At 41.2% G+C, this 26,379-nt stretch overlaps 1 protein-coding gene across 1 annotated transcript in view; it reads left to right on the top strand.

The window, feature by feature from the left end:
• Positions 1-26,379, top strand: part of LOC122793371 (probable E3 ubiquitin-protein ligase HERC6) — a 962,939-nt gene that overhangs the window by 305,034 nt on the left and 631,526 nt on the right. Inside the window, exon 12 of the mRNA XM_044061322.1 lies at positions 3,592-3,775. Coding sequence (XP_043917257.1) covers positions 3,592-3,775 — 184 coding nt within the window. The remainder of the gene's footprint in view (positions 1-3,591; positions 3,776-26,379) is intronic.

Here is a 26,379-nt window from a genome sequence, read left to right as displayed (position 1 = left end):
CACTCTTTTTAATATTCGACTTCCTAATATAGACCCAGGAAAATATATACTGGAGTATTTGTGGGATATTGTTTGTATATACTGTGTACTTTGTGTGTGTGTCTACGTGTTTGAACACGAGTGTGTGTGTGTGTGTCTGTGTGTATCATGTTTGTGTGTCCGTGTGCGTGTGTGTGCGCGTGCGTGCATGAGAGAGTGTGAGAGAGTGTGCACGTGAGACTGTTATACATTAAATCAGTCTGCATTTAACTGCTGAACCAGTTTAGCAAAAATTGTTAAGCTGCCAAGAGACTGGTCTCAGAGTAGACTGAATTAAGGTAAGGGGCAGATGCCTACATGGGGGGAGGTGTAGGGGCTTATTGCTTCCTTCACAAAGGCCTTTAGTTTTGTAGTGGTATATTTGCAGTATATTTTCACATTTTCATTTTGTTACTTAACCCTGGATTGATATGCTAATACATTCATATATTAACTGTATAACCGTTTTTACCTTGATTGTTATACTTTTTTAAATGCTTTATGACTTTGTGTAATTTGTTTTGTTTTTTTGTAATACTTGTGGAGCTTTTCTCCCTGGTTCTCCACTGAAAAAGGGTTTCTACTCAGTCAGACTAACCTGGTCAACAAATGTCAAATAAACAAATAAAATAATAAGAATCTTCTATGACTTGTGGGAAGGTGTGAGGTGGAAAGGAAAGTTTAAAGAAAAAAATTGAAAAAGGTAGGTAATGTGGTAGTAGAAATGCACACTTCTCATCCTGACTTGGACAGACAGAAGAAAAATATTGGGCATCAGACAATAAGGGATAGTCTTATTTGTGCCAAGCATGGCATTGGTGTCTGTCTCAACAACAACCAAAATGAAGTGTCCTACATTTGGCATTCTTTTCTTTTGTCTCAACAGGACACTTCATTTCTTTTTGCGTAATAAATTCACCATAGCGTCTTTAAATATCAGCAAAAAGATACTAGAGTACCACACACTATTGAAGCTGCCAAACTTTTCTTTATTAAAGTTAAAACTGTGTTTAAAAATGTTAGCATTAGTAAAGAGAGTAATAACTTTAGTATCTTCAAGGGTGTATGTGGCATTTTAGGAGACTTTCTCTGCCAGACATTTTAGCCATCCATTGCCTCTTCATAAAGATAGAGGGTTCAAGGCCCTTTGCAGGATGAGTCACAACTATGTAGTTCTTTACAGGTTATCCTCAGACCCATCTGTGATGACCGTGCCCTGGCCGAGCAATCAAGGAGCCTCAATCCTCACCACTAACACCAGGGAGGTTGTCTCCTAGAAGACAGGAAAGGATAACTAATACACACAGTAAAGTACTATTTCCCTTAAGTGCACACAGAGATCACAGTCGGTCTGGGGCTGGTCGCTCCCTTGCTCAGCAGGTCCCCAATAAGGCTCCCCACTGGCACAACTATAGGGTCCAGATCTCAGCCTAGCTGGGCAAGCTAAAACCTCCAGTACCCTCTCTGTCCAACCAGTGCTTCGTGTCCCTGCCAAGTAGCTGACATACCACACACACACGCGCACACACACACACACACTGAGATAAGTATTTATACAACTTCATAGACACTGCTGGGAAAGGCTGACACAGATTCTCCAGCTGTGCCCCTTTACCCAGACCATACAGTAGTAATTACTGCCACCACCCAGCTAATAATATCAGCTACTAAAATGCCCTTAAAAGGGTGTCCAATTATTACTGTGCAATATTATTATCCAATGGTAATGTGACTAACAGTCCAGGCTTACTTTAGAGTGGCCTGTTACAATAACCTCTATAAATATGCAGTGTACTCTAGAGCTTATCTCTACACAAACCAGCCACAGGTAGAAGGTTTTAAAAATATTTAATAAAAAATAATTAAAACACAAGACAAAACGTCTACATCACAGATATATCTAATAGCTCACAGATCACACAAAAACTTAAAATAATACAGTAGGACAGGTCTGATTTCAAAGAAAAATACCGAATTAATATTTACTAGCTTTAACTATTCCTGCAGGAAATCACAGTGCTAAAACTTACATGTGAGCATAAGGCAGAGTGCTGATGATAAGTTGGATATCAAGATCAAAATGCTCTGTCTCTTGTGAGAAATAGTATTTAAACATTACTAACAAGCATGTCTCTAAGGCCCTCCCAAATTACATCATTTTTGCCACTTAGGTTTTCCCAATATTCATATTGCATCGTCTTAACACCTGGTCTGAGTTCTCAGGCCACAAACTGCATTATTTAGCAATCTAACACCTGCACAGAAACTTACAACAATATAAGTCATTTCACATGTATAGTCTAACAGAAACCAGAGCAATAAAGCACATTCCACATCTAAATTCTGGTCATAAACTTTAGCCTTAAAACAATGGGCATGAAACCTTCATCCAGATGCACTGGAGCCAAATTCTAACATGAAAGTGTCACAACATGCTTCACTGGGCCAGTAAAGTGCAATGTTGTCACATATTTTGCAGTTCCACATTTTACAATATTCTTTTATACTCTAGAAACATGCCTGTATTTTACATTTATTTACAAATGCCAGAATCATATATCCAATTCTATTTGACTAGGCTGGCAGCCTTCGCCCATCTCTCCCCAATCATCACACCATCATCCCGAGGTCTAGTAGGAAGTAAAAATGGAAGCGGCACTTGGAATACACTGAAATGTGCCCCCCCATCACAGAGGAAGAAATGATTGATTCCCCATCATCTCTGTAGATGGTTCCAGGTCTGGGGAACACACCTCTCAGATGTCCCGTTTTTGGCTCAAAATGTAGCTCTGACTTTGTCAGCCCAGAAACTGGTGACTTTCTTTATAGGTTCGTACTAGGTTTTTGATCAGCTAGATCACTTGTAGCTTAGCGTCAAGATCCCACTTTGTCATGCCTCTCAACCTTTTGAGCAAGAAATGTGGACAAAGCCATAAATAAAAGTGAGACAAAGGCCCAAAAATAGGAACATTCTTTTTAAATATTGCTCTTACAAACTTAGAAAGTTGATAGAATAACAGGTTTTTCATTAGCATGAATTTTCTGAAGGGTATGAAGCCTGAAACTCAAATGTCTGTCATTATTTTCTAACTTCAGTCTGTAATGATTTGCTACTAATTTGCCGGAAAACCACACTTTTATAAAAAAAAGGACCAAACATATGAGGCAAAAATCTGGACATCCTGTGAAAATCTGTATTTTGAGAGGCATGTTGGTATATAAAATAAGCAGGAAAAGTGTGTGTGTAGGGGGGTGTAGGAAGACTTGCCTCCCTGCATAAAATATAGTTCCATTCTTTTGTGATTACATAAATTTTTTTTTTTTATTATTCCATCTTTTAGGATCAAAATGTTATGGTTCGTGCATTTATTTAATTTAAGTTATGATAGGAATCCATATTTTTTCATTTTATGCAGTGCTGTATTCATGACTACTATGCATATAACTGTTAGCATTTTCAAAGCTATATTCTTGTATAATTGCTAAGATCTAAACTGACTCAGAATTCATTAGCAGATGATGACAAATGGTCATTCAGCTATTACTATAATTTTTGTTTGCTTTGTTCTTTAGATACGTTTTAGTTTGCAGCAACAGTTGATTCCAGCTCTTTTGGAAACACCACCTCACAAGGAAGCTTGTACAATTTTTCTTGTACTCCCTGAATGTCCGGTGATGCAGAATAATCTATATTGTCAGTCCTTGATCATGCCGTTTGCTCAAGCCATTGCAAAACTCAGTCCACCACGAATTATTGGTAAGCGCTACTATATACTACAGCAATATTTGTGTTTGCATGGTTTTCTTGCCAAATACTGTATGATGTACAGAAATAATGACCACACAAAAAAGTAATGCAATATTAGGGCATCAACCCTTCAGCACACTTGGCCACAGCATCCTCCTTATCTCTGCAGCCTTCATATTACATCTTTAAGCATTGACTGACATATTACCATAAACACATAGACAACGCAATAGTCATTGCTAACCCTGTCCATGCAGAATGTATTGGTAACTGTTAACCAAGCTGGTATAGATTTATAGGCGAATATGGTATTTTAGCAGCACAATTGTGATGAAGTACTGTTTTGGTGAAAATACTTGTTTGTTGTACTTGTTGAAAAACTAATGAGGAGCCATTTTGCACGATATCACATTTTACTTAATATGAGTACATATTTTGTAACATTCATTAGCGTTATAAGAAAACTATAACTGCATGAAGAACAATTTTTATGTTTAAATTAAGTTCTGTAACTCGCTTATTTTGTTTTATGTTATGTTGGCTGCTGAGTTGAGATGCAGATTGTAATTGTGTTTTCAATTTATTATTGAAAAGAAATTCTACTAAGTAAATTTTCTAGATATTTAACTTTAGATCACTGCTGTAGTAGCCTAAGTTATTGGGATCCTGACTCAGTGACTGGGCAGTTTTCAGAGCTCAAGGGCAGCTTTCAAAGCTAAAGGGCACCTTCCACTCATTCTAACTGTAGGTTTTGTTTATGTAGTTTAGGCAGTATATTGTGCTTGTTGGGGATTGTGAGTGGTTTGTTTAACCCAGTACCATTTGAGATCCTTCTATATCACTGTTAGTATTCTTGAAAGAAGGGATGTCCTGTCTGGGGCAGCCTGTTGCTTGACTGGCATTGAAAAGCTTGAAAAGGATTTTGTTTGTGCCGTACATCCTATTTGTGCTCCTTGTCAGAACAAGAGGCATAATGGGGATGTACAGATGCAACTACCAACTTCTTTTGCCGCCATCTCAAACTCCATTTCTGCCAGTTGTTTTGAATGTTTTGTTACTGTTTTGACCTCTTAGAAGAGCAGATAAGTGTCCCACTGGGGTTATTTTTTTTTCTTTTAAAAGTTTCCTTCTTAGTCTTGTATTTTTTATCACTACCTAGAGTTCATGTTATCCAAGAGGAGAAAATGTCACGGTGGGAGGTAGATTCCCCATAAGGATTGTCATGATCAGTGTTTTTTTTATTTTTGTTTGGGAGCTTCCCATGACCATACCTCTTGTAGTATCTGTAAGGCATCCCTGCCTAAGACACTCTGAAGCTGTTTATCTTCCCTGGCTGTTTATCTTAGACAGTGAGCCCAGGGTACAATGGCTGAATGCTTTAACCTAAAGATACTCCAAATTGGTAAGAAGGCTGAGACGTTTCAGCCGGATTCTTTGGCTGTCCAACCTCCACCAGACACCCCTCTAAAACAGGTAATAGCTCTGTAGGTCATTCAGCATTTCCATTGGATTCCTCTGCCGTGACCTTGCTGGAGGTAGGCATGGATCCATTTTTTCACAAGTCCTTTGAGGCTTTGCTGGAGTCTGCTCCAGATGTCGAGGGGAAACTCCAGTTGATTATCTCAGAGGCTCCTAGAGGGATTCTGCAGATATTTGTCAGGGAGGAAGTTCCAGGTTCTCTTCTTGAGTCTCACCAGGGGTTGGAATCTCTGGTCTTAAGGCTGATGCACCTTCTACGAAATGACAAAAACTGAAGCATGTTTCACCTTGTCCTAGGATCCTCAAAGGGAATGGCAGGAGCTTATTTAGGGCTAATTCTCTGCCTTAATGGTCCTGAAGGCCTCCTCAAGGGTTTTCAGTACCCGCTCCTACTTGGAACTGTGCCCCTTCTGAATGGTTTAGGGAACCAGATTCCTCAGATGAAGATTACTCATCTGGTGAGGGGTCTTTGCCCTATTCTTCACAGATGCCTTCATCTTTGGCGTATGGTTCTGATGCAGAGGAGTCTGTTGACTCTGATTCTCCTTTCAAGGAATTGTCCTTTGGCGGCATAATTGCTAGAATGATGGAATTCTTTTAAGTGGGATTCTTCTCAATTGTTCGATATTCAGAGAAGATAAGAGTTGCTTCAGGTGGGTACTCCTAAACCATTGGCAGTTGCTCCTGTGTTGGTTACCTTGTTAGATACTTTCATTGCTGCCTCCAAGTCTCCTGATTCTTAGACTCCTGCTCCTGAAAAACCTGATAGGTTCTATAAGGTTCCTGAGGATTGTCTGTTTTTATTTAAATGTCCTTCTGCTAATCTGCCATGGATTAGTTTCTTCTGAAAAGCCTTCTGAACTTTTGCCCTCTTCCAAACTTTTGCCTTCTGATAAGGAAAGCAGGGCAATGGAGAGAATTGGCAAGAAAGTTTACACTGCTTCTACTTTGGCCCTTAGAGCTATTACCAGACTCATATGACCAGGTATGCTCTGACCTTGGTAGCACAGGCTTGTTAATTTATCTCTGCCCTCCCTGATTCTGATGGCAAATCCTCCGCCTTATCTTTTTTAGGTTCTGCTTAAGTGGCTCACCACTCCTAAGTGTAGCTATGATGCTGCTGATGCCTATTCTAGGGCCATGGCTTTTGGGTCTGTCATGAGATGTTATTCTTGGCTTCATCTACAGTCTCTTCCTGAGGATATTAATGCCAAGTTGTTAAGTGCTCCTTTGGATAATACTCATCTTTTTGGGACAGATGCTACTGACTTGTTTACCTCTTGAAGAGAGAGAAAGCCTTTCAAGACCTTAACTGTCTACCTTGTATAATAAGGTTAATCCTGCAAGAAACCAACAACAACATTGGTCTGAAGACGTGCTCAGTTGGGCATGAAAGCGCTCACCTTTTAATTTATTTTTAATTAAAGCTGCTTTTTCACTACTTGCTGTCTTGGTTGGTTCTGTGGATTGTACTTTTTGGTAATCCTGCAAGAAGTAGATGGCATAGACAAATCTACATTCGTAACATCATCCTAATTGACAGACATTCTGCCCAGAGATTGCAGTTTTCCACGAATGCTTCTGTTTCAGTGCACCATGTATGGTATTTAGAATATAGCAAGCTGCTTATTACATTTGTAGCAAGGGGTTTGCTGCAGTTATTTAGAAAGAAGAACCTTACTTTTGCTCCTGAGCTCAGTTTTTTCTACTCTTCAAATTAGAGTTGAGGAAGGGGGTGTCACATTGCACTGGACACCACAACACGTAGTTATGGCTCTCCTTGGGAGGAAGAAGCAGGCAGATAAGAAACAAGAGACAAAGGAAAATTGTTTACAGATAAATTCCCTGAATGGTCTTAACTCTGGTTTGTGGACCTTTTTAGCAGAGGTTTTAAGTAAAATATCACCATCTTTTATAAAGTGGACAGTCTTTAATAAACATGTAAAGCTAGATGATGTAGAAAAAGTTTTACCAGATATAAAGTTAGATAAACAAGGGAAGAAGATTAATCCAGGGCTAGAGCAATAAGTTAGATATTTTCAAAATCCTTGACTTGCTTATAACATAAAATATAATAGCTCACAAAAAAAATTATTTTACTAGAAGACCGTTGTAAAGAACTTGAACATAAACACCCTTTAGACAGAGATGCTTTAGAAAAAAAAAGTAGAAAGACTCCAGCGGAAGCACAAAATAAATTGATATTTTTATCAATTTGAATTATACAAAAGCAATACAGCAATGTGGGAGGGGATGAAGAAACCCCCCTACAGAGCTATAGTATCAGCATTTGTGTGCAGCCCAGAGTTCATTCCAGCCATCAGGAAGGTGATTGTCCATCATAAGATCCACCTTGGATTTCCTCCGTCCCCCGCCCCATCAGCCTGGACATCTTACAATCTGCAGGGCATGCGTCATATCATGGAACTGGAAAACAAAGACATTGGCAACCAAACACTGGACCCCCCCCCCCCCAGTGGGTTTTTTGAAGGGTCCATCTCTCTCTCTGACCCTGATTGACTTCTTTGAATCAGTCTCCAGAGCCATGGATAAAGGTAAGGTGGTCCACACAGCCTATTTCAGTCCTGGGGGCTCTTCTTTTCTTGCTACTACTCTGAAGTACAGGTCACACTAGGGACTCTGGTTAACAAAGTTTGCAGAACACTGGGGGGCCATTATATATTGAATCCCCAAATGATGATACTCTACAAAAGGGCCTTACAGAAACAGATGCTTGCCCCTATTTTTAAAAAAAAAAAAGCCAGCTATACTTTCAATATCGCCTACTCAGAGGCGCATCTCTGCTTAACATACACGGAAAAAAAATTCACCCCCCCTGGGATCACGCCAGTCGCCCTGCTAGACAGGGGTCCAGAACCTATGAACCTATGAAGATGATGAATGTGATAAGTACGATTTGTTTGGGGCTGTACTAGCAAAAACATGTCCTGTGATGGAGGAAAAGGTATTAATGCTGGAGATGGGAGTTTGTCACAGACATGGACAAAAATTAGAGCAAATACAGTTACTGAATGCGATTCAGACAGATAAAATCCAGAAGACACTTTATTAACCTGGTTCCTCCAAGTTTGGTATACAGGCGGAAATGCAGTGTTAATTACATGTGGATGAGATGCACAGATGTTCCTATTTTAGAATGTCATCCACATTTACAGCATATTTTTAACATATTAGATCCAGGTGGGACAAAACTTCAAACTTTGTTTGGCTTCAGCTGCGTTTTGTCCTAGCATGTCCTGATGACAGTGAAATTTCTGGTGAACATAGGGTTTGGAAAACTAAAGCAGATAGGGGAGATGACCATGCTAGTTGTTGCTTTTTCATTAGATATTGATCTGAGTAGAGCAATGAAGACAGAGAGTGGCCCTGATTCACAGGTACTGACCTGTGCCATTAGAAATGGATTAATAAAACTACACCTGTGTGCTGGAGGGAATAGTTAATGTTCGCTCTTGGAGGCAGTGTTAGATAGCAAGTTTGGATGTAGTTCAAATATTAATTAATTTGGGAAAATTAATAGAAGTAAAGGAGCAAAGAAAGTCATGATGGGCAAATGTCAACAGACAGCATGTTCAAAAGAAACCAGAAACAGATGTTAGACCGAGCTGGATCATGGTCAAATGTGGCCCTAGGCAGAGTAATGGGTCAGGACCCCCTCGGCCACTCCAGTGTCCCAGTACTTGGCTATTTCTCTCCAGTTCTAAACACTATTCAAACTTGTCAGTGTGTAGACTATATTTTTCTTTACTTCTACAATGGAGATATGTAAAACTAATAACAAAAGGTAGTACCAATGTCCGGTGAAGCAATAAAGCCACGGATACATTCAAAATAACTGTCCATTTAATAGTTGAAAGTCTCCAAGCAGATAAAAACAGTAACACAGGAAACGCATGAACATTTCAAGCACTACATTTTCATTTAGAATACTTCATCAGATGTGGGCCATATCATTAGTATGAACATTTGATTTCAATGTTTGTCTTTTGTCTTTTCCCGTTTGGGGTCGCCATAGCGGAACTCTGGTCCGCTAATGATTGGCAGTAGATTTTCATAAACGCTGAGGTGCCAGCTCGACGTCCAACCTTCAACTAAGGCACGCATGTTCACGCATGTCTTTTGAACACCACCCAACTGCGGGGACGACATGCAGACTCCACACAGAAGGCACTCCCCACACTCCACTCCAGCCGAGAATCGAACGGGAGAACCTCGTGCTGTGAGGCAACAACGTTACTGCTGCATCACCGCGGCTAACATTTTATTTCAATACAAATGATAAATGTATTTTTTATGTGGAATATATTTATTTAAGGGCTGTAGTTCATCTTTTTACCAGTACACAAAACTGCTTTTTAATGTGTTGCACTGTGCAAGTTGATGAATTGTTCCTTTACATTTTTTAAAATATATTTTTTAATACATTTTTTAAACAATATTTATTTAACATGGTATTTTAAATTTATAATATAACAAGGACATGTTTTGATTTTATTTAAATCTAAAGGTATTCATTCATCCAACATTTTAAACTAAATTGTATTCATGCATTTCTACTATTAATTGGTCAGTTTTACTTGTGATGTCATTACTTTTCTGTTATAAAAAGAGTGTTAATTAGATATGGCCCACATCTGATTCTAAACGAAAACGTAGTGCTTGAAATGTTCTTGTGTTTGCTGTGCTTCTGTTTTTATCTGCTTGGAGTCTTTCAATTATTAAACGGACAGTTATTTCAATTATTAAACGGACAGTTATTTCAAATTTATCCATGGCTTTATTGCTTCACTGGACATTGCTGTACTAACTTTTGTTATTAGCTATTTAAAACTCTTATTTCAAGTTTTCCAGCACAAACACAGATAGCCATTTGCTAAACAAAACAATATGGTCTCACATTGAAAACAGACTTGGCATGGACAGTAAGACTTCTCTGCCCTTAGAACTCACCTTCATTGAAACAACGTTAAAACCCACATTCAAAGAAAATGTACCTGGCCAGTGGCAGATTGTTTACCTTTGGGCTGTTTTCAAATTATAGGCCCCTTGCGCACATATTTATGACCATGCATGGATGTGTTCTTTGATGCACAGACCTGATTGTATTAAATTATGACTTGTATAATACAGCAGCACTTGTTAGTGTGTGTTTTAAATGTATAAGTTTGAACATTTTTCCAGTAAGGAATTAAAAAAACGTATGAGCCAATAATAAAAAAAAACAACCCTTTTCAGAACATTTCAACCATGACAGGCCACCCAAACATCTGTTTTTGCAATCCACCAACATCAGTTGATATACACAATCTGTGCAGAAGTAAATCATCTGAATAATTCCACATTAAAGAGATCTATAAGGAATGAAGAGGTTGCAGCTGGCAAACAACTTTGTGTTTCATGTACAAATTCAGTGCCTGCTACCCTTGAAGAATATAATTGTCCATGTTACGTTAAAAAAAAAAGAAAAAAAATGATAAGCTGGTAATATTGCAATAGGGAATTGCTGTAAAATTAACAACGGGTTCATAGTCACTATGCATCTCATCCAAAGGAGAACACAGTCAGGAGTGCAGCACCTCCACCCACTTTAAAAGGCATTGCAATATCAGCACCCCATTTACATGGTTTGAGAGCAGAACCCACAACCTTTTGCACCAAAGGCAAATATGCTACCTGTTGTGCTACTAACACTGCTTTCAAATTTTATAACACAGATACTGATGATGGCCATTTGCTTAACAAAACTGTTTCACAATGAAAACAGCCCTAACATGAGCAAAAGTGAACTTCTATTCTCTTGAAACTCAACATTCCTTGAAAATGCAGTAGAACTCATCGTTCCTTGTAAATGCACAGAAACTCGACAATCCTTGAAAATGCACCTGCTGATGTTAGTTGTCCTAGAGGATTCAGGCTCTAGTTTTCTGTAATCAAGGTACGGGGTTTGAGCCTGAATAGGTTAACTAACCATCCTGTCATCTCCAGCAGGGGCATTTTATACACACACATACACAGGCAGACACACACAGGGTCCAACTCAGGTTGAAAATACTCTAAAGAAAAGGTACAGGGGAAACTGGGGAATGGTGAAAGGACCAGAAGTAAAAGTAAAAGAGAAGAATAGCTCAAAAACGCAGTCAAGCCCATACAAAGTGCAGTAACTAGAGGCGCATTGCAAACAATTACATTTGGAGACCAATGCCCTTACGTATCTGAGCATGTCCTGACATTAGTAGACAAAGGATCTGAAATCATTTTTACAGGAAGCCTCTGAAAATTATGAGGGTAGTCCATAGACACTGACGAGCACAGAGGTGCAAAACCTACTTGTGTAGAAATGAGGCTTAAATATCCTTTGGAGACCCCAATATGAGAACACATTTTAGGCAAAGATATACTTGGAATGAAAACTGTACAGACTATACAGTAGGACCCTTCAAGCTCTGGGTGTGACACTGACCTGTCAATGCAGTTAAGGCTATAAAGCTAAGTGGGAACCAATTAATATGCCACTGCTAGTGACAATGAGTGTTGTACAGTATCAAATGTCTGACAGACATGTTGAGATATTGAAAACAGTCTTGAGAGTTGTTGAAGATCTGTATAACTGAACTGACTAAATCTGTTCAACAGTCCAATATGGTCAGTGAAAAACTTTGATGGATCGGGCAAAATGACCATAGTAGACTACAGTGGACTGGGTAAAGTTGTACCACTTCTGCCACTGGCAGCTGCTGTCCCTGAAATTGACCATTGTGGAGAATTTTATTTTTCATTTCCTGCAAGTTTGGACTTAGCCATGTGATGCAGACAGTATACGTTTTGAGTGCCACTTCAGGGATATGTACTCTGCAATGACAGAAAGCATGCAAAAAACTGCTAACCAAAAGTGAAGAAATTGGCTCAAGCTTTTCTAGGATCATTGGGGTTCTGGAGAGCATTTGTGCCCCATATTGGACTGATTTTATGCCCCATATACCATGTAATACAACAGAAGGCTGATGTTCCATGGAGTCTAAAGCAGCAAACAGTATTCAGCAAAACCAAGACATGTGACAATGTCTAGGGTTTGATCCAGTAGACCCTCAACAACCACTTGTTCTCAAAGTGACCATTCATAATAATGTATAATACATTCATTGGGCAAAAAGACTGCAGTAGCTAGAAGTGGCAATTAGGAGTTTTTTTTACTGGAAAACAAGTATGATTTTGCCCCCTACAGCAATGTGTTAGCCATGTACGCCTGCCCTGCTTCATGTTGAAGGAATAACAAAACTACCTCTCCGGGCATGGTTGTGTGCTGATCCCATGATGAAGGTATTTGTCACACGCATCTCAACTGTACAGATGTGACAATGATATTTACAACAGTGAGACAATATTGTACCCAGTGCGTCAGAATGGTAACATTAATTATCTTGACTTGTTTGAAGACACAGATGCCAATGAGCAAAAGCATCAGAAAATATTGAAGCCACTCGTATCCAAAGCACCTGCCTTTGATCAGCTGGCTACAGGAGACCGAGAGAGAGAGAGCCTGGTTCACTGATGGTTCTGTTAAAATCAGCACAAATAGCAAGATTTGGACAGCAGTGGCCTACAGCCATTCAACTGTGACCATTGTGATGCCCCTCCACTGGCCCAGTAATCAAGGAGCCTCAGTCCTCACCACTGACAACAGTGGGGGATGTACACACTTGGAGGATGACAAGTACACACACACAGTAAAGTGCAAGATCACACAGAGATCACAGTCTGACTGGGGCTGGTTTCTCCCTCTTTCTCCAGATCCCCAATAAGACTCCCCACTTGTACAGCTATAGGGTTGAGATCTCATCTGAGTAGTCAAGCCAAAACCTCCAGCACCCTCTGTCCAACCAGTGCTTCGTGTCCCTGCCTAAGTACTTTACACACACACACTTTGTGATTTGATTTGTGCACACACATATATACACACACACACACACACACACACACACACACACACACACACATGCATGCACACACACACACACACACACACACACACACACACACACACACACACACACACACACACACACACACACACACACACACACACACACACACACACCTGGGAAAGGCTGGCACAGGTTTACTGCCCAGACTAGAAGGTATTTAACACTGCCACCAACCACTCTTATCAGCTACTCTAGGCCCTTAACAAAGAGTGTCCAATCCTACTGTGTAATGTTACTAATAATCCTAATGGTAGTTTTGACCAAGCTGCAGGCTATTAGGAGTGGTCTGTACAGTGTCACCAAATACATATGCAAGTACTCTGAGCTTAAATATGTCTCACAAATATCAGCCACAAATATATGTTTAAATATATTTAATTAGAAATAATAAAAGAACAAGACAATACTTGGAAAACAAACACAGTTACCTCAGAGTTAAAAATCACAGGAAATATTTTAAAACATTGCAGAACAGTCTCAAATAAGTACAGAAAATGTGTAAACTGACCTTTACTGTATTCCTAACAATAGCTAAAATAAATTAGTGTACCCTTGTTACTTACTATTAGCAAGGCAAGTGCAGATGGTGATGACGAGTGGATGTGCTTGCTAGGTCCAAGACAAAATACAAAATGAGCAGTCTCCCTCTGAAAGAGTTGCCAAATTAATATCAAACATTACTGCTGGACCAGCTTGGATGACATAACTCTTTGTCACCGGCATTCAGTTATCAGGCTAAACAGAAATGTAACAGATAACATATCTATGTTAAAAATACATATCTCTCAGATGTTTGCTCAGATCTTGGAAGTTGTAAAACAATAAAACACTTTTACATTTTAGACCTAGTAATTACTTTTCTCCAAGACAACATAAAAAACTTCTATCTCTAGACATTGTGTCTGCTACTGAACTTGAAACTGAGAGATAACAAGTTTTGTTTATGGCCCAGCTGTAAACTAACTTAACCTCAACTATTCTTAAGTTTTGCAAGTTAATCTTCTGTGTTCCAGCAGGGTATGCTGTGGTTACATTCTTGAAGCTCAGTACATAACATAGATTTCTGTATAAATCCTATCAATATTCACAAATGACATAGAATTATTTACAAAATTCCAGATAGCTGGGCTGGCAGTGTGACATTTCTCCCTCCTGCCCTAAACCTCAAGCTAGTTTTGCAAGTGAACCTTGAGAAATGTTGCTTGAGAAGGTCGAGCCTATCTGGGGATACCTTACCCCATTCCCTGACTTCAGAGAAGATCTGCGTTAGCATTGCTAACCCCACTGCAGTGCTGCACTGTTATATATGCTTGCAACCCTAGGCTCCACCTTAGTAACTTGGCATTTTGCTGGCTGGCTTGATGTAGCCTTTTTTTAGGGATTGTGGTCTGTAACTACAATGAATTTCCTTCCATACAGATAAGGTTGAAGTTTCTGCAGTGCCCACACTATGGCTAAGCATTCCTTTTTTATAGCTGCATAGCATTCCTCCCTGGGTTGGAGCCTACGACTGAGGTATACCACTTGCTGCTGTTCTCCCTTTGAGGAAACCTGGCTAAGTACAGCCCCCACCCCATGGTTTGACACATCCACCTGCACAACACATTCTTTGCTGTAATCTGGACTGGCTAACACAGAGGGTCTTCCCAAATCTCCTTTAAGCTTCTGGAATGCCTGCTCAAATGCTGGGGTCCACACTACCTTATCTGACCTATATTTCCTTGTCAGGTCTGTGAGGAGAGCAGCTATGGTACTGTAATTGGGGACAAACTCTCTGTAGTACCGCACTGTCCCTAAGAATGCCCTCACTTGCTTTTTGGTAACAGGTGCAGGCCATGCCTAAATGGCTTCCACTTTGGCAGGTTCTGGCCTGATTGTACCACTCCCCACTATATGTCCCATGTGGGAGACCTCTGCCATACCCACCTGACACTTACTGGGCTTAATGGTCAACCCTGCCCTCTGTAGTCTGTCCATCACCTCTCTGACATGCTGAAGGTGCTCTTGCCAGTTATGGCTGTAGATGGCAATATCTAGGTAAGCAAGGGTAAAATCTCCTGCTTCTGCTAGGATATGATCTACCAGCATCTGGAAAGTCACGGAGGCATTTTTCATCCCAAAGGCATACAAGCCAAAAGGAGTCACAAAGGCTGACCTCGCTATAACACTGGGAGTCAAGGCCACCTTCCAGTAACCCTTGGTAAGATCAGTGGCGGTAAAATACTTAGCCCCACCCAGCTGTTATAGGGCTTCATCTGTCCTAAACATGGGTAAGCATCTGACTCTGTGCCTATTTAATTTCCTGTTGTCTACACAGAACCTGGTGCTGCCATCTTTCTTTGGTACCAGCACAACTGGGGAGGCCCAGTGACTGCTGGACTCCTGAAATTACCCCTAGTTCCAACATTGCCTGTATGTCCTCCATCAGAGTCTATTTAACTCTCTCAGGCATCCTGTAAGGGGCCTGCTTAATAGGCCTTTGGGGTCCTGTATCCACATGGTGCTGCACCTGGTGGGTGCATCCTGGTTTCCAAGTGAACATGTCCCCAAACTCCTGTAACACTGCTCGAAATTCTTGAACCTGGGTAGGGGATAGATACTGGGACATTGCTACCCCTTCCACTGAGATGTCCATTTAAGCCTCACTGAGGAGATCAGTCACCAGATCCCCCTCAGACTCCTCCTCCCATCCACTGCAAATACTCAGCACAAGGGCCTCTCTATCATGGTAAGTTTTCATCATGTTAACATGGTACAATTTCTGCCCTTGCCTGCTGCCTAGCAGTTTTACCATGTAGTAACATCACTGACCTTCCTTACCCTTTGTAGGGTCCCTCCCAAGCTTTCTGCAGCTTGTTGTGTCTGACAGGAATGAACCATTACCTGCTGCCCTACAGCATATCTCTAGCTCGAGCATTCCTGACATACCATACTGTATTCTGCTGTTGGGCTTCTACCAGGTTCTCCTGGGCCAAGCCCATGACTTCCTGAGCCTTGTCCTGAGATTTAGGACATATGCCACAACAGACTCCTTGTGGGATTCACACTCACACTCCCACTCATCTCAAATCAAATCTAGAGTTCCCCTCACCCTATGCCCATACAGCAACTCAAAGGGTGAAAAAACTGTGGATTCCTGGGGAACCTCTCTGTAAGCAAACAGATGGGTCAGATATTTGTTCCACTGCTTCTTAAACTTGTTTGCAAATGCCTGTAGCATGGATTTGATTGTAGAGTTTAACTTCTCTAGACCATTAGTCTGGGGATGTTAGGGTGTGGACTTTAGGTGCTTCATCCCACAGTGCTTCCACAGACAAGCCAGCAGGTCTGACATGAAATTGGCACCTCTGTCAGTCAGTATATCTTTTGAGAAACCTACCCAGCTGAAAATCTCTATCAAAGCATTTGCCACTTTCTCTGCCACAATGGAGGACAGAGCCACTTCTTCAGAGTACCTGGTAGAATAATCTACTACCACTGGGATATACTTTTTCCCTGTGGAACTTGAGATACTCAGAGGCCCCACAATATCCATAGCTACCTTCTGAAATGGCTCCTCAGTCACAGGCAAAGGCATCAAAGGAGCTTTCACCTTGTCTCCTGCCTAGCCTACCTTTTGGCACTGCTAACAGGTCCTGAAGTACCCTGTTACATCTCTAGAAATCCCAGGCCAATAAAGGTTCTGCATAACACATCTCTCTGTACATTTTATGCCCATATGACCTGCAAAGAGAATTTCATTGGCTATGGCTAGAAGTGCCAGACTTTAGGCTCTGGGCATTACCAACTGCTGTATTCTCTCACCCTCTAGCCCTCCCTCAGGGGTCCACTCTCTATACAGTAACCCTTTGTCCCAGTATACAGATTCCACCTTCCCTTGAGAATCGGGTGCCTGACTAGCTACATCCCGCAGGCCTTGTAATGTAGGTTCTGATAGCTGAGCCGGTATCAACTCTCTTAATAACCCTTCCCAGCTCCCCTTCCACAGGATGTCTGGTATTCTCTGACAGCGGTGCCTCACTGTCAGCCTGGTTACTACTATTCACCTCTGCCCTTGCAGTCACTCTGTGCAAAGGAACATCAGTACCTACAAGCAGCTATGGCTCACCTTCAGTCTCACTGCTACAGGGAAGCTCCCTCCCTGAAGTAACCACCTCACCAGTCTTGGCTGCAAGTGTGTGGTCTGTCTGCATCTTCCCAGGCTACCAGACCCACATGCTTATCTCCAAGCCTGACTGCATGTAACAGCATGCACACGGGGTACTGCATTATCAAAATAATTCTCTATCAGGACATCTGCAGGCATATCCTCAAACACACCTACTTGCTGGTTTCCTTTTCTACCCTCCCAGTCAAGGTGAACCTTAGCCAATGGTATTTGGAATGGGGTCCCTCCTAAAGCTCTGACTGGAGTAGACTGCCCAAGCAAGGAGTGCTCCTCTGTAACTATTGCAGGCTTCACAATGATTAGGTCAGAGGTGGTCTCTCTCTCTCTCTCTCTCTCTCTTAGCAATGGCCTCTTTTCCATTTACTAAGATAGGATATAACCTCTTGTGGTAGTTTGGTACCCTTGCTGTCTCAAGACAACTTACTGCTAGCATTTTATCATTCCCACTTACTGGCTTCCCACCTTTTGTTCTGCACCTTGCATCCATGGACACCTATGTGCTACATGGCCTCATTGTTTGCATTTAAAACATTTAACCCATGGTCCTGAACATGTACCTGGACTAGTGGCTTCTCCTGCTACTGTGGACTCTGTTGGGGCAGTCTGGGCTGGCCACCATGGGTTCCCTTAGACCCATGAGCAGCACTGGGTGTCTCTTTTCTGTGCAGTGATGCCCTGCTTGCTAGGTATAGGTCACACTTCTTCAACTCATCTACAGTAGTGCATTGTCTATCAGCTAACCAGATTCTCATGTCTTCAGGCAAAGTGCTAAGGGCTTGTTCCCTCACCAGAAGGTCTGCCAGCCTTTCAAAAATGGTGACCTGACATTCACTCACCCACCTATGAAAATAAGTGCTTAGCAACATATTCCACACACTTTCATCTGCCCTGTGTCTATGCGCACAAAGCTTTTTCTTGTAAGCTTCAGGTGTTAACTTAAAGCATTCTAAAAGACAGTTCTTTACAATATTGTAATTTAAGCAATGAGTATCAGACAATTTAGAAGTAAGTTACAGCTTTGCCATGGAGTAAGGGGGTCAGAAACTGTACCCAGAACCCTTGGTCAGCATTATATTATGTACTTCCCTTTCAAATATATGAATGAAATTATCAAACTGTATCTCTCTGTGTAAATTGTGGAGGAAATTTACTGACCTTTGTTGATTCTGGGGTTCAGTTACTCTCTTCCCCATTACCTCCATGACCTTGGCAAAGAGTCAGCCTCTCCTTTTCATGTTGCCTCTGCGTCTCATTCTCCTCAGCCTCTAGACACTGCAGTTTCTCATTTTACTCAGCCTTCAGTTGTCTGTCTCTCTGCTGCTTCTATTTCCAAATGCTGGGCCTCCAGCTCAAGTCTCTGTAACTCTAGACAGATTTTTAAATTCTCTGTGGAAAGGTTCAGCTGTCCATTTTCTGAGAGTTGTACATCTCCAAGGCTAGACTGTTTGTCCTCCTGGTTGCTATTCTGCGAAGCAGCTGTGATTAAAAGCTGCAATCCTGTCTGCTTTAGTCAGGTTGACATGCACCAGACCTGTAACCTGGCACATCTCAGCCAACTAGCTCCTTGTCAGTTTGCCATACTCCTCTGATGACATGCTTTCCTGCTCTCCCTGACTAACTAAGCTGACAAAAAAAAATAAAACTATTATGATGTGAAACTCTGAATGTTCACTGTGTGGCTGATTTAGAGTACAAACATCTTCAGTGACCACTGTACATAGGCTACAGGAATTCAATATTCACACCACTACAAGCCATTTAATATGTGATGTGGATATCCTGCCACTTTCCACCAATTAATATGTGACACCCCTGCACTGGCCCAGTAATCAAGGAGCCTCAGTCCTCACCACAGTCCTCACCACTGGCAACAGTGAGGGATGTACACACTGGGAGGATGACAAGTACACACAGTAAAATGCAATTTCTCTTAAGAGCACACAGAGATCGCAGTCAGTCTGGGGCTGGTTTCTCTCTCTTTCTCTAGACCCCCAGTAAAATGCCCCACTGGCACAGCTATAGGGTTGAGATCTCAGCCGAGTGGCCAAGCCAAAACCGCCAGCACCCTCTCTGTCTAACCAGTGCTTTGTGTCCCTGCCCAAGTGGCTGACACACACTTTGAAATTTGGTTTATATACAAATACACGCACACGCGTGTGAAAGGCTGGCACAGGTTTACTAGCTATGCCCCTTTCTGCACAGACTATAAGGTAGTTATCACTGCCACCAAACTCTTAGCTACTCTAGGCCCTTAACAAAGGGTGTCCAGTCCTACTGTGTAATATTACTAATAATCCCAATGGTAATTTTGACCAAGCACCAGGCTAGTAGGAGTGACCTGTACAGTGTCACCAAATGCATATGCAAGTACACTAAGAGCATAAATATGTCTCACAAATATCAGACACAATGATGTGTTTAAATATATTTAATAATAAATAATAAAAGAATAAGATAACACTCAGCAAACAAACACATTTACTTCAGAGTTTCAAATCACAGGAAATATTTTAAAACCACATTGCAGGACCGTGTCAAATGCAGAAAACATCTAAACCAATCTTTACTATAGTTCTAACTATATCTAAAAGAAATTACTGTACTTTAGTTACTTACTATTAGCAAGGCAAATGCAGATGGTGACGAGTGAATGTTCTTGCTAAGTCCAAGACAAAATACAAAATCCACAGTCTCTCTCTGAGTTTTCCCAAATTAATATCAACATTACTGCTGAGCCAGCTTGAATGACATCACTCTGTCACCTGACTTAACAGAAACTTAACAGAACTTTAACATGTCTGTGTTTAAAATGCATATCTCAGATGTTTACTCACATCTTGGAAGTCGTAAAACAATAAAACACTTTTGCATTTTAGACCTAGTAATTACTTTTCTCCCAAGACCATACAGAAAACTTCTAGCTCTAGACATTGTCTGCTTCTGAACTGAAACTGAGAGATGATATCTTTTGTTTATGGTCCAGCTATAAAGTAGCCTAACCTCAACTATTCGTAAGTTTTAAAAGTTAATCTTCTATGTTGCAGCAGGGTATGCTGTGGTTACATTCTTGAAGCTCAGTACATAACGCACATTTCTGTATTCACCATATCAATATTCACAAATGAGACAAATATTTACAAGATTCCAGATAGCTGGGCTGGCAGTGTGACAACTGTCCTACATAGTGAATGTACTGCAGGCACCAGTGGTCAGGCTGCATTATGTGCAGCAGTGCTGGCCATCAGTAATTTGCTGTATGGGGAAGAAGTTTATATTCATACTAACAGCTGAGTGGTATATAAAGAACTGACAGCCTGGTTATCTGTATGACAGAAATACGACTGGAAGATTCATGGTAAGCCCTTCTGGGGAGGTTCTGATGACTGACAAAAAAATCTGGAATACAGCCATATAAAATACATGTGGGACACAGATATCAGTGTGCTCCCTTAACATGAAAGAAAGCAAACTCAAGCATAATGTGAGTAAAATGACATCAATAAGGAACACTGAAGAGCAACACATGGAAGCTGGAAGGGCAAGATGGGCACACATGTGATGTGGACACTTAGGCAGACATGCTACAGTGGAATGGGCATGACAGCATGGAATGATTTTAAACCAAGACCAGGTTACTGATATTTGTAAACACTTCAGAAGTGGTCAGTGAACAAAGCAAAGACAATTGCATCTTGAAATGTGTGGGCAGGTACAAACAAGCTCAGATATACCAAAAAGACGGTACATTTTTTCTGGTTTGCAAGTGGTTTCACCAAGTTATTGTCCTTGTTTGGGAAGCACCTGCAAAATTCAGGAGGCATTCATAGACCATGTAATCACAGCAGTCCTATTCCCTTATGCCGTAGTACATCACAAACTTAATATCAGTGTGTGGCAGTGAATGCAATGAAGCATCGCATGCATTTCAATGTCCGCATCTAATTCGTTTAATCTTTTCACGTAATTTTAAAAGAGGACACTTTTGTATTTTGCATTTTCCTGTATTTATATTAGAGTAATGTGAATGTATAAGGAAATGCACGTAAACTTGTAACAATATGTTCTTTGGACTCATGCTGTGCATCAGTGTATTGATTCCAGATGGTGGAGGCCCACACGCACTTTCCTAAAGCACAGCATGGATATGTATGATTGTGCAGCACTAATATAGATAAATCTGCATTACAGGTAAAGATGGCACCGCAAGGATTTAGCTTTATAATAGCAGTGTATTGTTGGACCTTGCCTGGACTGAATGTCGCAATATACTAAGAAGGGCACTGATTACAAAATATGTAGGGGCCAGTCATATGAGATAAGGGGGCTTACCCTTAGAAATTAACAAACTCTTTGTATATATGTAGACTGTTCTCTTTCCAGCAGTTATTGTGTGATAGAATGCAAAGTGTTTCACACATGAGGAAAAATGTGCAATGTGATGAAATGTACTTAGATTAAGTTTTTCTACCTGCCTGATATGTGAGAGAATAAAGTTTAAACGTACAGTGTCAGAATGAATAATCTGATATAGAGGTGTAAAAAAATCAGGGTTTAGTTCAGGACATACATGTACATCTGGGCCTGACCAAAGTTCCTTGCCTGACAGTATTCATATGACAGACAGGAGGTTTGCAGCAGAAGCTTTGCAGCTGACAAGTTGATATAGAGAGTTTGACAGCATCACGTATTCCCTTCCTTGATACTGTGTATGAGTATTTCATAACAAAATAGCAGAACTAATAAAATACCATAATTCTGTTAGTTTGTAGACAGTTTATAATGCATTTGCTTCCATCTATGCTATCAGTGCTGTAATTAATTACTTTACCCGTAAACTGTTCATGTGTAAATGTAGGCTCAATGCTTTGCATTATGACATAACAGTATGATAGTGGATAGTTGTAGATGTCTAAGAAATGTATGATGTTCTTCATGTTTCACTGTTGCAGTCATTACATTTGGGTTATCGGCTTGCAGGTAGCCCTTATTTGGCCTGATTAACAAAGTCTTGGGTCCTACGTCGGTTGCTGTCCCTTTTTTCATGATGTCAGGGGTATAAAACAAGCAGCCGATGCCATTACATCATTTTTTTCTTGCCGTGCAGTGCCCGAATCAGAAGCAGTTCACAAGTGCCGGTCAGCAGACTCCTGAAATTTTCATTTTCGAGTTTCAGATCCGAAGTCTTCAACTAAAGCTAAGTACCCCATTGGGGAAACTTTTTCTTGCTCCTTACCGATGTCAGTAAAAGTTAATTATTGCATTACTTGTGGAAAGCAAATACCTCACAAAGATTTTCATTCATACTGTATTCCGTGCCTAGGCCCTGATCACAAGGTACCTTGCTGTCAGTTTTGTGCTTTATTTAATCAGCGCACTATACGTCGTCTGTATATTTTTGCCTCTAAATATTTTGGTTCTTAGTTTAATTATCCTGAAATGTCATCAGTTAGCTATCCGACTACCGGGATTCCAAAAAAAGCAAAGATAAAGACAAGAGTTAGGCTGCCTAGGTCCAAAACTGCCAACAATGCTTCTCCTAAGCCAGTCGCCAGTTCACCGATACTCAGTGAGGCGCTTTTGTAGCCCCTGATATCCGTAACTTCTGATTCGCAGGCCCTACTGAGACCCATTCAGAGTCCGGTATGCCGCAAAATGCTACAACTGTGGAACCTGCGGATGTCTCTACCTTGGATGGGTCCGGAGCCGCTGTGCAGGCACCGGCTTCTGAGGGTGTATTCAGGCCTATAGACTTGCATATTAAACCGACACCTCCCTCTTCATTTAGGCCTAAATCTTGAACCATGCCTAAGAAACTGATGCCCAGACAGCATGCTCAGGTGTCTATGCCTAAAAAACAAATAAGAATGGCTGAAGATCTTATAACTCTAATCAGGGGAAGCCAACCTCCCCCTTCTAAGAGACCTAGGACTGAAGTTGTTTATGAATCTTCTGACCAGCATTCAGATTTTTCTGATTCTTCTGATGATCTGGATTTGCCCTTATCTACTTATGAGGATTCTGATGCAGAGGACTCCATTCTCTCTGCTTCCCCTCCAGAGGATTTTTCTTTTGGTGAAACATTACATACTCTAAGGGAGCATTTCCACTGGGAAAGCCAGGATTTTTCTGATTCAAAAAAAGAGGCTTAGGGATTTCTTACTTCTGCTTCAGCATAGGCCTTTAGCTATACCTCCTGTACTAGACATTGCTCATGATGCCTTTTCAGAATCTAGTTTGGCCCCTGATTCTTTGCCTCCTGCTCTCAGAAAACCTGACAGATATTACAGGGTTCCTGATTCACGCAAGTTCCTTTTTAAAAATCTTATTGCAAATCCAGAGACTATTTCACAGGGACCCAAGGGCATTAAGGCTTCTACTGCTAAAAATCCTACCCCTTCTGATAGAGACTCCAGGGCGCTGGATAGATGGGGTAAGAAGGTTTACACTTCTGCAACCTTGGCTATTAGGGCTTTAAACTGCCAGTTTCATATGTTTAAAGTATCAACAACATGTTATTGGATTGCTTAAACAAAAAATGATGATGATTCCTGATTGTGCTGAAAATAAAGAATTACAGGATTTAATGCATTCTGCTGAACAGGTTGGAAAACATACTTTGCAATGTGGATTTGATTCACTAGAGGCCTCTTGCAGGGCTGCTGTTACTGGGTCTGTGCTGAGAAGGCATGCTTTGCTTAATGAGCAATCTTGCCTGATCATGTTAAAGCTAAACGTTTGGATGTTCCCTTGAATCAGGACCTCCTGTTTGGCAACAAAGCTGAAGTTATTAAGATGAAAGATAAAGCTAAATCTATGCAAACTGTTAGATTTCTTACAAGTTCAGCCTCCTAGATTTAGTAGGCACTGGCCCTCTAAGAATTGGTCCTTTCCAGCCCCTTCCAGGTCTTCTCAAGCCAAACCCAGACACAGCAGAAACCCCAGGTTTCAGTCCCAGGGGACACACAAGACTAAGCAGTGGGGGCTTTTCGCATCCAAATCTGGGAGTAGTAAGACTCCCCCTCCCCCATGGAAAACTGTCTCAATTACTTGCTTTTAAAACTTCCAAGCACTTCCCAACTGAATGCTCCTTTCTTTAGGTGGAAAGATTGGTCGGCAGGCCAAAAACTGGGAACTCATTACCCAGGACAAATGGGTTTTAAATATAGTGTCCCAAGGATACAGATTTCACTTCCACACGCTACCAACACCAAGTGGGTGGCCAGATCGGGTCTATATCAGAACATCGAAGTTTTAAAACTTTGAATGTTCTAATATTGACCCGTTTTGAGCGAACGCTAAAAATAGCGAAGCCGCAGAACACCAAATTCTTTCCTAGGGAAAGAATTCGGTTGGCCGGTTCTGTGGCTTTGCTATTTTCAGCGCTGTGGTGGAAATCTATTCATCGGGTTCAGGTAAGTGTGCAGTAGTGTGGTTGTTAGGATTAGGGCGCGGGTTAGGTGAGTTAGGGTTAGGGCGCGGGTTAGGTGAATTAGGGTTAGGGGCAGGTTAAGTGAGTTAGGGTTAGGGCGCGGGTTAGGTGAGTGTGCAATAGTGACGGACCTTAGGATTAGGGTTTGGGTTAAGGCGAGTTGATATATAGTACTGTATGTATAGTTTAGTGTAGGGTTAGTTGTAGAATGTAAGTGTATGTGTGTGTATTGATGTGTTTTAGGTGTGCTTGTGTTGTGTGTGTGTGTGTGTGTGTGTGTGTGTGTGTGTGTGTGTGTGTGTGTGTGTGTGTGTGTGTGTGTGTGTGTGTGTGTTTCGGAATAGCAAATTTTTTCCTTGGGGAAAAAATTTGCTGTTCTGAATGTTCGATATTATGAGTTTTAGATGTTTTAGGTTCAATGAAATAGCGTTCGCTATTTTCATCTTTCGATAACATGATATAAACGCACCAGATCTACCCCCAAATCAGCGGGCAGAGGCCCAAAATCAAGTACTCTCTCTCTCTTAAGTATGGGGGCTATTCATTTGGTACCAGAAGAGGAAAAGAGACATGGTTTCTATTCGAGACTTTTCCTGGTACCCAGAAAAGGCAATATATGGTGTCCTATCCTGGACCTTTCTACTCTATAAATACCTTTCTGGTGATTCCAAAATTCAAAATGCTGACTCTTCACCAGCTGCTTCCTATGCTAGGCAAAGATGCCTGGTTGGCAACACTAGATTTAAAAGAAGCATACCTGCACATCCCTATCGGGGAGTCTTGCAGAAGATACCTATGCTTCAAAGCAGGCTACATGCACCATCAGTTCTCTGCACTGCCCTTTGGCTTATCTACTGTGCCCAGGGTATTCACAAAGTGCCTAGCTCCAGTCATTGCATTTTGCAGGCAAAGAAATATTCAAATATACCCATACCTGGACGATTGTCTAATTCAGGCAGAAAGCCAGGACATATTTTTGAATCATCTGGCCTTTGTTGAAAGGGTGCTGACTTGTCTGGGGTACACCATAAATGAAAATAAGTCACATCTGGAACCCTGTCAACAAATTATATTCCTGGGAGCAAGCTTGAATTTAACTTTCCAGATGGCTTTCCTCATGCCAGAGAAACTGATTCATTTGCCAACCTACTTCAAACTAGTGGCCACAAAATCCCAGTTATCTGCAAGGCAAATACTGCAAGCCTTGTGGTTTATGGCCTCCTGCATTCTTCTAATTCCATATGCAGGGCTGCACATGAGGAAACTACAATGGTATCTCAAAAGCCTATGGTGTCAACATTCACAGGATCTAGAAGCAATGATTCCTATCATACCTTGCCTACGTCTAGAGTTCCTTTGGTAGGCAGAGGCCTGCCACCAGAACAGGGGACTACCATTCACACTAGCCCCTGCCACCCAAACTTTAACAACAGATGCACAGACTATGCATGGGCGGCACACCTGGCAGGGAAGTGCATTCAGGGCATATGGAACCCAAGTCAAATGCACCTGCACATAAATCAAAAGGAAATGT

This window comes from Protopterus annectens, chromosome 2.part0 (assembly GCF_019279795.1).
Source record: "Protopterus annectens isolate FY-2018-M chromosome 2.part0, PAN1.0, whole genome shotgun sequence".
Taxonomy (NCBI): domain Eukaryota; kingdom Metazoa; phylum Chordata; order Ceratodontiformes; family Protopteridae; genus Protopterus; species Protopterus annectens.
Note: the sequence above shows the minus strand (reverse complement) of the source record. Positions and strands in the feature narration are given on the sequence as shown.